This window comes from Saimiri boliviensis, chromosome 11 (genome assembly GCF_048565385.1).
Source record: "Saimiri boliviensis isolate mSaiBol1 chromosome 11, mSaiBol1.pri, whole genome shotgun sequence".
NCBI lineage: Eukaryota > Metazoa > Chordata > Mammalia > Primates > Cebidae > Saimiri > Saimiri boliviensis.
This window is the reverse complement of record NC_133459.1, coordinates 598,600-611,218: the sequence shown is the minus strand read 5'-3', so window position 1 is coordinate 611,218 and position 12,619 is coordinate 598,600. Positions and strand designations below refer to the sequence as shown.

The following is a 12,619-nucleotide window of genomic DNA, read 5'->3' as shown; positions in this document are numbered from 1 at the left end:
CTTTCTTCTTCTTTTTTGAGATGGAGTCTTGCTCTGTCACCCAGGCTGGAGCAGTGTCGTGATCTCAGCTCACTGCAACTTCTGCCTCCCTGGTTCCAGTGATTCTCCTGCCTCCGCCTCCGGAGTAGCTGGGATTATAGGCGCACACTATCACGCCCAGCTGCTTTTTTGTATTTTTAGTAAAGATGAGGTTTCACTGTGTTAACCAAGATGGTCTTGATCTCCTGACCTTGTGATCCGCCTGCCTGAGCCTCCCAAAGTGTTGGGGTGCTGGGATTACATGCATGAACCACCAAGTTTAGCTTTTTTTTTTTTTTTTAGAACCCACAGTCTTTATTGTGTCTGAACACTCAGCCGGCCTGAGAAACAGGGACTCCCGGGATGGAGGCAGAACGAGGTCTGGGGGCAGCCTGGTGCACGGGCATTGGAGAGTAGGCAGCCTCCCCAGCCTGCCCACCCTCCAGCAACATCGTAGGCCAGACCCGGTCCAGGCCCTCAGCAACCATGGCCACAGGCTGCCAGGTGGGGAGCGGGAAGCGCCCAGACACCAAGCGGCCCCACTGGCAGCTCTGCCCGCAGCTTGTCCTCCAGAAGCGGGAGCTCGCCAGGGGCCAGGAACATTCGGCGGTCCCTCAGGCTCACCTCCCGGAGATCCTCGCGGCCATAGCAGATGCTGCTGTATATCTGGCCCTCCAGGCGTGCAGCCCGGGGGCCACCAGCAGGACCCACCGTTGCCAGAGCCCAGATCCACCGTTTTTCCAGGGCAGCCCTGGTAGCAGGGACAACACGCGCTCCACCTGCCGCTGGCTGACAACGACGGAGGGCACCTGCAGCCGCAACTGCACGCGCAGGAGGGGCCGGAGCAGCAGCGCCCACACCGCCTAGGTCGGGTCGTCCTGCTCCGTGGTGGCGGGCCATGTGGCCCACGGTCGGCTGCCCAAGGCCCTTCCTGGCTCGGGTCCGCGGCCCTCCTGGCCTGAAGCTGGCGGTGCACCCTCCCCGTCCCGCCGGGCACCGCAGGCTTTTTTTTTTTTTTAGCCTCCCTGCCATGGCCAGCCTCTGCCCTCATAGCTTCCCAGTCTACCAGAGGCTCTGGAGGCTGAAAGAGAGTAAGAGAGACCTAAGGTAGGCTGGGTGAGTAGGGGAAGCATCTCTGAACAAGTGACATTTAACTTGAATACTCAATAATGAGGAAAAGTTAGCTACAGAGTTGGGGAAAAGCATGACATGTTTGAGGAACTGAAGTGAGACCTGAGTGGCAGGAACAGAATGCGCAGGGGAAGGTGGGGCAAGGTGAGGTTGGAGAGGCAGGCAGGGGCTGGATCCTGCCGGGTTGGAGGTCAGGACGAGAAGCTTCAATTTTATTCTGAGTACAAGTGGGAAGCCACTGGAGGATTTTAAGCAGAGTGACACGATCCGATTTACATTTTTAAAAGATAACCCTTGCAGCTGCACAGTGAATTGGAAGCAAAGACAGCAGTTAGGAGCCTCTGCTGTTAAGAGGTGGTGATAGATAACCTGGCTTCGGAGGCAGTGGGATGGGTCGCAGCTTTTTTAAAAAACCAAAAAACAAGCCGGGCGCGGTGGCTCAAGCCTGTAATCCCAGCACTTTGGGAGGCCGAGGCGGGTGGATCACGAGGTCGAGAGATCGAGATCATCCTGGTCAACATGGTGAAACCCCGTCTCTACTAAAAATACAGAAAAACTAGCTGGGCATGGTGGAGCATGCCTGTAATCCCAGCTACTCAGGAGGCTGAGGCAGGAGAATTGCCTGAGCCCAGGAGGCGGAGGTTGCGGTGAGCCGAGGTCGCGCCATTGCACTCCAGCCTGGGTAACAAGAGCGAAACTCTGTCTCAAAAAAAAAAAACAAAAAACAAAAAACAGCCAAAGCTGTTTAAGAAGCCAAACTTGGCGCAGTGGCACATGCCTGTAACCCCAGCACTTCGGAAGGTGGAGGTGGGCAGATCATAAGGTCTGGAGTTGGAGACCAGCCTGACCAACATGATAAAACCCTGTCTTTACTAAAAAGACAAAAATTAGCCGGGAGTGCTGGCACACGCCTGTAGTCCCAGCTACTTGAGAGGCCGAGGCAGGAGAATCGCTTGAACCTGGGAGGCGGAGGTTGCAGTGAACTGAGTTTGCGCCACTGCACTCCAGCCTGTGTGACAGAGCAAAACTGTCTCAAAAAAATTAAAAAAGCTATAAAGGACATTTCATTTGAGTTAAATCTGGACTGTGGGCTAGGCCCTGACTTTGATCATTGTACTGTGTGGTGTCCTTGTTTTTAGGAAATAAACAGCAAAGTTTTTAGGTATCTCCAACTTCTCAAACGGAAAAAACAAAAAACCACCCATCCAGTATGTTTATATTTATAGAGGAAATTATTCAAAGATGGAGCAAAATGCAGACAGTAGGTGAATTTGGTGTGAGAGTATTAAACAGGGCCAGGCCAGCACTTTAGGAGTCCGAAGCAGACGGATCATGAGGTCAAGAGATCGAGACCATCCTGACCAACATGATGAAACCCCGTCTCTATTTAAAAAAAAAAAGAGAGAGACTATTAAACAAATGGAGCAATGAAGATATTGGCTCGTTTTGGGAACAGCAGTAGGGAGTTTTCCTTGTATCAATCTTGCAACTTTTCTATAATTTAAAAATCATATCCAAGTATAATTAAAAGCTACAAAGAAACTGCACACCTCCCATCATTTTTATTTACTGTAGTAAATAATACACAAATAAAAAATTACACATAAAATTTACTTTTTTGACACACTCGGGCTCTGTTACCCAGGCTGTTGTGCAGTGGTGCAATCTGAGCTCACTGCAGCCTCCACCTCCAGGGCTCAGGCGATCCTCCCGCCTCAGCCTCCCGAGTGGCCCAGTTAATTTCTTCTTAATTTTTTTTTGTAGACCTGGGGTCTCACTATGTTGCCCAAGCTGGTCTTGAACTCCTGGGCCCAAGTGATCCTCCCGTCTCGGCCTCCCAGGCTGCTGGGGTTACAGGCACCGGCAGCACAGCGGCCATTTACCGTTGCGAAGCTCGGACCTCGCAGGGCGGAGGCCGTGGCTCCGGCCCGTAACCCCGGCACTGAGGCCTGGGGTCCGAGCGCGGCCTGGGCAACGCCGGGAGACCCCCCGCCCCCAATACAACAACGCAATAAATTCGCAGGTGGCGGCGCGGGGCTGAGGTCCCAGCTACCAGGGCGGCGGCGGCGGCGAGCGAGGTCGGGCCGCGGCACCCCGGCCGGAGGGAGCGACCGGGCGGGATCCCGTCTCGAAACGAATAAAGAAACGAAAGAGGCAACGCCCCGGGGCCCTCCCGGCCGGCGCCGCACTCGCGCTCCCGCGGCCCGGGTCCGCTGCCCACGCGGCGCCCACGGAGCCACAGCAGAGGACGGGCCGCGTTCCGGCTGTCGATCCCTCGTCCGCGGAGGGCCGCGGCCACACACGGGCTCCACCGCACGCGCGGCCACCGCCAGCTCAACGGCGCCGCCCGGCCCCCGCAGACTGGAGGGAGGCGACCTTCGCCCCGGAAGTCCTCGTCGCGCTGACCCGGAAGCACTCGCGGCCGCTGTTTCCGCGCAGGGCAAAATGGCGTCGGCGCGGCGCGTGCGCGGTTGAGGATCCGGGACGCGGGTCCGCGGGCACCATGGTCTTCCTCACCGCGCAGCTCTGGCTGCGGAACCGCGTCACCGACCGCTACTGGCGCATCCAGGAGGTGCTGAAGCACGCCAAGGTGAGTGCCGCCCGCCCGCCCGCCCTGCCTGGGCACTGGGCGCCCGGGGGGTCCCGCGGGCCGAGGGGCGCCCGGCGCGAGCCCCGCTGACGACCCTGGCATCCCGTTTTCTGACCCAGCACTTCCGGGGGAGGAAGAATCGCTGCTACCGGTTGGCGGTCAGAGCCGTGACTCGCGCCTTCGTGAAATGCACCAGAGCGCGGTTCCTGAAGAAGCGGATCATGAGGACCGTAAGCCGCCCCCGAACCCTCGCCCGCCCGGCCGCCCGCGGCTCCCTGGCTCCGAAGCCGACGAATTCTGCGACCCCGCAGACGTAGGGACGTCCGTCCTCCCGCCCCCCGCCGCCCCCGCCGCCGCCCCCCGCCCGGGCCGCTGCCGAGCCGCCTTGCGCTCTCGCCGGGTGGCCGGCCACCGCCCCAGGCGCCGCCGCGCTCGTCCCCCCCGCCGCCCTCTTCCCCCCGCTGCGTGCGGCCTGCGGTGGCCTCCCTTCCTGCCGGCGGCCCCCTGCTCACCCTCCGGGGCCGCCGTCGGCTGCCGTGGTGCCCCTCGGAGAGACCGTGTCCGCTGGCGAGCCCCGCCCGCCCGGGCCCCCGCATTTCGGAGAGGCTGGCTCCTCCACTCTGTCCACCTGCCGCCATCTCTTTCCTGCGCCTCGCCACCCCCGCCTCAGCCTCGTGAACCTGTCCTCTAACATAGAGGGGTTTTTTCTCACTGTCGCCCAGGCTGGACTGCCAGGGCGCGATCTAGGCTCAGTGCAACCTCCGCCTCCCGGGTCCACGTGATTCTCCCATCCCAGCCTCCTGAGTAGCTGGGACTGCAGGTGTACGCCACCACACCCGGCTAATTTTTTTTTTTTTTTTTTTTTTGAGACGGAGTTTCGCTCTTGCTACCCAGGCTGGAGTGCAATGGCGCGATCTCGGCTCACCGCAACCTCCGCCTCCTGGGTTCAGGCAATTCTCCTGCCTCAGCCTCCTGAGTAGCTGGGATTACAGGCACGCGCCACCACGCCCAGCTAATTTTTTGTATTTTTAGTAGAGACGGGGTTTCACCATGTTGACCGGGATAGTCTCGATCTCTCGACCTCGTGATCCACCCGCCTTGGCCTCCCAAAGTGCTGGGATTACAGGCGTGAGCCACCGCGCCCGGCCTATTATTACTGTTTTTTGAGATGGAGTCACTCTGTCGACCAGGCTAGAGGGAGTGCAGTGGCACGATCTTTGCTCACTGCAACCTCTGCCCCCTGGGTTCAAGCACCCTGCCTCATTCTCCTGAGTAGCTGGGATTACAGGGGCCTGCCACTGTGCCCTGCTAATTTTTATTTTTTATTTTCAGTAGAAATGGGGTTTCACCTTCTTGGCCAGGCTGGTCTTGAACTCCTAACCTCACCATCCACCCATTGGCCTCCCAAAGTGCTGGGATTACAGGCATGAGCAACCACGCCTGGCCAACATCTCCATGTTTCCTTATTTCAGCTCTGGATTAATCGAATAACAGCTGCTACCCAGGAACACGGCCTGAAGTATCCAGCATTCACTGGTAGTTTAATTAAGGTATGGGTGAGTACTTGGACCCCGCTGAGATTCTGGACATCTGCAGAAATCTTCCTGCTGGCTGTGGTGGTGCCTCCTGTAGCCACAGCTACTGAGGAGGCTGAGGATACTTCAAGCCTGACTTCTGGGCTGTAGTTTGCTATGCTGATGGAGTGTCCTTGCTAAGTTTGGTATCAACGTGGTGACCTCTTGGGAGCAGGGGACCACCAGGTTGCCTAAGGAGGGGTGAACAGCTCAGGTTGGAAAGGGAGCAGGTCAAAATTTTCAGGCTGATGAGTGATGGGATTGTGCCTGGGAATAGTGCCAGCAACAGACTGAGCAACATAGTGAGACTACTCTCTACAAAAAATTAATAAAATTAGCTGAGTTTGGTGGCACAGACCTGTAGTCTCAGCTACTGAGGAGGAGTCTGAGACAGGAGGATCGCTTTGAGCCCAGGAATTTGAAACTGTGGTGAGCTATGATGGCACCACTGGACTCCAGCCTGGGTGAGAGCAAGACCTTGTCTCAGAAAGAATAAAGAAACCCATGGTGGGGTGCAGTGGCTCACTCCTGTGATCCCAGCACTTTGGGAGGCTGAGGTGGGCGAATCACCTGAAGTCAGGAGTTCAAGAGCAGCCTGACCAACGTGGCAAACGCTGTCTCTACTAAAAAAAGAAAAAGTAGCCGGCCGTGGTGGTGGGCACCTGTAATCCCAGCTACTTGGGAGGCAGAGGCTGCAGTGAACCAAGATTGTGCCACTGCACTCTGCCTGGGCAACAGAGTGAGACTCCGTCTCAAAAAAAAAAAAAAAGACACCAGGTGCGTTGGCTCACGCCTGTCATTCCACCACTTCTTTGGAAGGCCAAGGTGGGTGAAGCAGGAGGTCAGGAGATCGAGACCATTCTGGCTAACATGGTGAAACCCCATCTCTGGTAAAAATACAAAATATAGGCCGGACGCGGTGGCTCACGAGTGTAGTCCCAGCACTTTGGGAGGCCGAGGCGGATAGATCACGAGATCAAGAGATCGAGACCATCCTGGTCAATAAGGTGAAACCCCGTCTACTAAAAATACAAAAAGTTAGCTGGGCATGGTGGCGCATGCCTGTAATCCCAGCTACTCGGGAGGCTGAGGCAGGAGAATTGCCTGAACCCAGGAGGCGGAGGTTGCGGTGAGCTGAGATCGCACCATTGCACTCCAGCCTGGGTAACAAGAGCGAAACTCCGTCTCAAAAAAAAAAAAAGAAAAAGAAAAAGAAAAACTTGGCTTTAACTTCAAAGTTTAATTTGAAAGGTTTTTGTTTTTGTTTTTGTTTTGAGATGGAGTCTCCCTCTGTAGCCCAGGCTGGAGTGCAGTGGTGAGATCTGGGCTCACTGCAGCCTCCGCCTCCTGGGTCCCAGTTCAAGCAATTCTAATCTCAGCCTCCCAAGTAGCTGGAATTACAGGCACGAGCCATCATGCCCAGCTAATTTTTGTATTTTTTAGTAGAGATGGGGTTTCACCATGTTGGCCAGTCTGGTCTTGAACTCCTGACCTCGTGATCTGCCCGCTGTTGGCCTCCCAAAGTGTTGGGATTACAGGCGTAAGCCACTGCACCCGGCAATTTAAAAGTTTGTACGAGTCTGGGTGCAGTGGCTCATGCTTATAATCCCAGCACTTTGGGAGGCACATAAGGTCAGGAGTTTGAGACCAGCCTGGCCAACGTGGTCAAACCCCGTCTCTACTAAAAATACAATACAAAATTACCCAGGCATGGTGGTGCACGCCCGTAATCCCAGCTACTTGGGAGGCTGAGGCAGGATAATGGCGTGAACCCAGGAGGTGGAGGTTGCAGTCAGCCAAGATCGTGCTGCTACACTTCAGCTTGGGCGACAGGGCAAGACTCCCATCTCAAAAAAAAAAAAGTTTTAACAATGAATGATTTCTGATGACATAGCAGGTGAAGTGGAGACTTCCAGTAAGGAATGGGGAGTGTTTTGGAGCGAAGGGATGGTTTATGCAAATGCTGCAAAGTCTTGATGATGACCAAATCTGGTCATGCTATTCCCTCTGCTTTTGTGTACATTAAATATTTTTTTCTTTTCTTTTTTGAGACAGAGTCTTGCTCTGTCACCATCCTGGAGTGCAGTTGCGTAATCTTGGCTCACTGCAACCTCCGCCTCTTGGGTTCAAGCGATTCTTCCACCTCGGCCTCCCGAGTAGATGGGACTGTAGGTGTGAGCTACCACACCCGGCTAATTTTTGTATCTTTAGTAGAGACAGGGTTTCATCATGGCCAGGATGGTCTCGAGCTCTTGACCTCGTGATCCGCCCGCCTCGGCCTCCCAAAGTCCTGGGATTACAGGTGTAAGCCACCACGCCTGGCCCTACATTAAATATTTCTTAAAAAGTTATGGAGTTAGCCAGGCATGTTGGCTCATGCCTGTAATCCCAGCCCTTTGGGAGGCTGAGGCAGGTGGATCACCTGAGATTGGGAGTTGTTTTTTTTTTTAAGAGAGACAGGGTCTCCCCATGTTGGCCAGGCTGGTCTCGAAATCCTGACCTCAGGTGATCCCCCCACCTCGGCCTCCCAAAGTGCTGGGATTATAGGTGTGAGCCACCACGCCCAGCGAGATTTGGAGTTTGAGACCAGCCTGGCCAATGTGGTGAAACCCTGTCTCTACTAAAAATACAATAATTAGCCAGGCGTCATGGCGGGCATCTGTAGTCCGAGCTACTCAAGAGGCTGAGGCAGGAGAATTGCTTGAACCCAGGAGGTGGAAGTTGCAGTGAGCCAAGACTGGGCCACTGCACTCCAGCCTGGGTGACGAAGCAAGACTCTGTCTCAGACAAAAAGAAACAGTTAAGGGGGTAGACGTTTTGCAGAAGGCTGTCTTTGGTGCTTTACAAAGATCCTCAGGGTATGCTTAGGAGGTTTCATATTTCATATTCCCATTTTACTCAGGGAATTGTAGCTGAGAAAGGAGACAGACTGCACAAGGCACACAGGTCACAGGGAGCGCAGCTAGTCCACTTTGTTCTTGGTAGTGGATTTTTTTTTTTTTTTTTTTTTTTTTGAGACAGAGTCTCACTCTGTTGCCCACGCTGGAGTGCAGTGGTGCGATCTCAGCTCACCGCACCTCCGCCTCCCAGGTTCAAGCGATTCTCCTGCCTCAGCCTCCACAGTAGCTGGGATTATAGGCGTGGGCCATCGTGCCCAGCTGATTTTGTATTTTTTAGTAGAGATGGGGTTTCTCTATGTTGGCCAGGCTGTTCTCGAAGTCTGGACTTCAGGTGATCCACCTGCCTCGGCCTCCCAAAGTGCTGGGATTACAGGCGTGAGCCACCGTGCCAGGGCCTGGTAGCTAAGTCGAATGCTCAGAGGCTGCCTCCCTTCTTTTCCGCTCCTTTAAGTCCGGCATTGTTCATCAGCTTTCTGAAATCATCTGCAGTTCTTAGCTCTCTTGTAGAACTTCCAGGTTGACCTAAAGGGTTACTCAGGGCAAGGGCCACTGACCCTGAACGAGATCTTTGGTTCTATGGGCTGACACCAGGACTGGACTGCAGCCTCCCCCAGATCACACTGATTCCACAGGTGCCTCCCTCACCCTTGTCCACATCTCCTGGGCCCCCACCCCCCAGGGAATGTTCATCTGCATTCTTCCTGAGCCAGGGCGGAGCTGAGCCTCCCTGAAGTGCGAGTGTGATGCTGACTGCAGGCTCTGATTCTTTTCCCAGTGCCAGGTGGAGCTCAACAGGAAAGTCCTAGCGGATCTGGCCATCTACGAACCAAAGACGTTTAAATCTTTGGCTGCCCTGGCCACCAGGAGGCGACATGAAGGCTTTGCTGCTGCTTTGGGGGATGGGAAGGAGCCGGAAGGCATTTTTTCACGAGTGGTGCAGTACCACTGAGGATTGCTGTATTCATCAGGAAAAGATGGAGTCATTTGCACTTTCTTGGATTTGTACTTGTGTTTATCTACATTCTAGCCTCTCTCTGGGACAGAGCCTCACAGACGACTTCTGTGCTTCATGTGAGTGAAACTCAAACACTGTTCAGGTTTTAGAGCCATTTTCCTATATCAAGCGAACACTCTGTGGAGCTCACCTTGCTTCAAGGCTGCTGCAGACACCTGGTTGTGGGATGCAGCTGAGCAAGCTGTTGCCTTCTGCACACTGGGAGGGCCACTCCAGGCCCCCTCAAGGGCTGCATGTGCAGCGCCTGCTTGCCAGTTCCCTGAGCCCTACCTACTCCATCCCGCCCAGGACTGACCTCAGACCTTGCTCTGCCCCGTCCCCCCGGGCTCATGTCCAGCAGAGCCCTGTGGCTCAGCTCTGCCACAACTCAGAACACCAGCCTCAGCTTCCCTACGTGCCCCACATTCAGCAGCCCAGCAGGAATTGGGGGAAATGTCCCCACATCAGGTGGGTGGTGGTCTGGTCCCTGCAGGCTGGACTGACTTCAGCCATCTCCAGGAAGCAAGACCCAACAGACAACTGTCCATTAACCCCAAGGCTGATGTACGTCTCCCCTGGTCTTTCTGCCCCAGGAAGGCTCTTGAGATCTGGGTTACCCGCTGCTGTCTCCTTCATTTACACAGCAGCGCACGCACCCCGCCCCAACCTGCTTGTCTTGCTGATACTGCCGTAGGAGCACCTAGAGTGAGCGCCCTTCTCCCCACCAAAGGCAGCTGGCTTGCATCCTGTGGGCATGTGCCCTTCACCCTTGGCCAGCAGTTGCTGGGGAGTCTTTCTGGGCCTTTTCTTAGACTCCCCACCCACTTCTAGCCTGCATAGAGAAGCAAAGTCCTGGCCACTTGCTAGAGATGGCTTCAGGCTGACCACTCCATTCTTAGTGCAGGCTGTCGTCCTTCCCGGCTTCCATCACTGCATGGCTCTCTCAGAGGCCCCCTCCTGGCCCATCACTGTGCTTGATGACAGCCACCACGTCTGAAGCCTTTGGGGGCTGGGGACCAAGTCTCATTCGGCATCGTCTGGCTGTGTGCAGGGGGCGTTAAAAGCCCCTCAGCCCTTGGAAGATGGCTCCTGGGTGACAGGTGGACAGAGCCTTGGGCGGCCACAGTTTGTGCACACTGCTGCACTGTGGCAAAGCTGCCTGTTCTGCATCCCGTCTTGATACACGAATACACGGACGTGGCAGACCACTGTGGGCTGCTCCCAGCATGCACTCGCTTTGTGGCGGCAGGCGCTCTGGTGCCATGGTCCTGTTCCCAGGCAGCTCCGGGGCCTGGGCCTGATGGGCTGGAGGCACCGCCACCTCCCAGTCTGGCAGTCACAGCTGAGGGAATGGGCATGCAGCACCAATGAGAAACCGGCGGTGCGTAGCTATAACGCTCACAAGACTGCCAGCTTCGGGTGGGGAAGGAGGACGTGGGTGAAGCTGTAGCCATATCCTGTTGCCCATGGCAGGCGGTGCGGAGAGCGGGTCTTGGTGGTTACTGTTTGAGCTGCAGTATCAAGTCATGGCAGAGCTAGTGGACAGCTGGACCTGGGGGCGGGTGAGGGGCACTGGTGACCTCTGGATTTCAGCCCGTTTAAACTGGGCAGTCACTTAATTCTAAATCTGAAAAAACAAAAACGGTGCAGTCACTGGCAGCTCGGTGTGAACTGACACCCAGGCCTCTGCTGACCCCCACTCTTCCCCGCCCGGTGCAGGCTTCCCCACCATCCTCACCCGGGGTTCCGTACTGGCCCTGGCGAATGTTCGGGGTAACCGCAGCAACAGATCGGTCCTGCATCTGCTCCTCCCACACAGCTGGGATCGCCCGCAGGACCGCCGCAGGTGGCCAAGAACCGTGAACCCGTGACGGGCCGGGCGTGAGGTCGCCTGGGGGAGGATCGGCGATGTCACGAACTCCTTCGCCGTCTCCCAGCCGTCTGTGGGGTTCTGTCCAAGCTCCTCCAGACGGAGCGCACCGGGCCTCGCTCCCCGGACCCCTTCCGTGGGCCCGAGCCGAGGTACTGGGGCCGCCCCGCGCTGGAAGGGCTCTGCAGGGACGCCGAGGCCATGTCTCCAGTCATCCTCCACCCATCTCTCCCCAGGGACTGAGTTTTGAAGGCAAGACTTTGCGGGAGTCTCGCGGTCATGGGCATCCCCAAAGCCTGGAGTCGGGAAGGACTGGAGACACGATGCCCACGACGGCCGGGGGACACCGGGCACGCGCGTCTCATTCAGGGCGAGGCCAAATGGAGCCTCTGGCCATGCCGCGCACCCAGGGGATGGCAGTGGGGGTCGTCCCAGCCCGGACCCCACCGACATGGACCCCCCTTGACCCATAGGACTTCCGAGACGCGAGCTTCCGCCACCAGGGGAGTCTCTGTTCGAACGTGGGCGGCTTCCGAGAAGCCCCTCCCCGCTCGGGGCGCCCGGGCAGGCGCTCTCAACCAGGCATCCGCGCCTCCGCTCGGGGCAGAAGTGCTTCCGGGTCGGCCGGCACCGCGGAGTTCCCTGGGTAACGAGCCGGCCCTCAGACCTGAGCCAGGTTCCGGCGACGGCGTTAGGCGCGTTGCTGACGGGCAGGTGGAGTAGCCAATCGTCGCTAGGCTGCGTCACGCTGCCCGCAGGCCGAGCCAATGGTATGAGACGGGGCGGGGCGGTGGCAGCAGTAGAACGTCGCGAGGAGCCGCCCTGCGGGAAGAAGTCGTAAGGGAGTCGGCAGCACAAAATGGCGGCGGTGGCGGCAGCGGCGGCGGCGGCTGGGGCTGCGGGGTCCGCAGCTCCTGCGGCAGCGGCCGGCGTCCCGGGCTCTGGGGGCGCAGTCCCTGGGTCTCAAGGTGTGCTGATTGGGGACCGGCTATACTCCGGGGTGCTCATCACCTTGGAAAACTGCCTCCTACCTGACGACAAGCTCCGCTTCACGCCGTCCATGTCGAGCGGCCTCGACACCGACACGGAGACCGACCTCCGCGTGGTAGGCTGCGAGCTCATCCAGGCGGCCGGCATCCTGCTCCGTCTGCCTCAGGTGAGGATGCGGCCGCGAGCCTCGGGCCGAGGTAACCGCCCGGGCAGCAGCCGCCCTTTGTTGGCGAGGGTTGGTCCCGCGCCGCGCCCATCCGGGCCCCGACCCCACACCCCCGCCCGCCCCGTCCCGACCCCGACCCCGACCCCACCCCCGCCCCGTCCTGACTCGACCCTGACCCCGGCCCCACCCCCGCCCCGACCCGGATCCCGACCCCGACCCCGACCCCACACCCGGGCCCGGACCCCACTCCTCGGTCCCGACCCCGACCGCACACCCCGGCCCCGACCCCACACCCCGACCCCGACCCTGAGCCCACACCCCGGCGCCGACTCCATTCCTCGGCCCCGACCCCACCCCCGCCCCGATCCCACCCCGACCCCGACCGC

The 12,619-nt window shown here is 57.7% G+C and overlaps 2 protein-coding genes and 2 pseudogenes across 4 annotated transcripts in view; 2 read left to right on the top strand and 2 right to left on the bottom strand.

Annotated features, from left to right (window-relative positions):
* Positions 1-350: 350 nt before the first annotated feature.
* On the bottom strand, positions 351-3,654 carry LOC120366100 (adenine nucleotide translocase lysine N-methyltransferase pseudogene; annotated as a pseudogene).
* MRPL20 (mitochondrial ribosomal protein L20) lies at positions 3,565-9,207 on the top strand. Its single transcript, XM_039473536.2, has 4 exons — positions 3,565-3,739; positions 3,859-3,969; positions 5,212-5,289; positions 8,989-9,207. The coding sequence occupies exons 1-4, from the start codon at positions 3,653-3,655 to the stop codon at positions 9,160-9,162; spliced, it is 450 nt and encodes a 149-aa protein (XP_039329470.1). The 5' UTR covers positions 3,565-3,652; the 3' UTR covers positions 9,163-9,207.
* On the bottom strand, positions 9,204-11,697 carry LOC104653144 (uncharacterized; annotated as a pseudogene).
* Positions 11,662-12,619, top strand: part of CCNL2 (cyclin L2) — an 18,959-nt gene continuing 18,001 nt past the window's right edge. For all 3 annotated transcript variants that reach the window (XM_039473532.2, XM_039473533.2, XM_039473535.2), the window contains exon 1: positions 11,662-12,233. In XM_039473532.2, the coding sequence (XP_039329466.1) occupies positions 11,937-12,233 (297 nt within the window). In that variant the 5' untranslated portion in view covers positions 11,662-11,936. The remainder of the gene's footprint in view (positions 12,234-12,619) is intronic.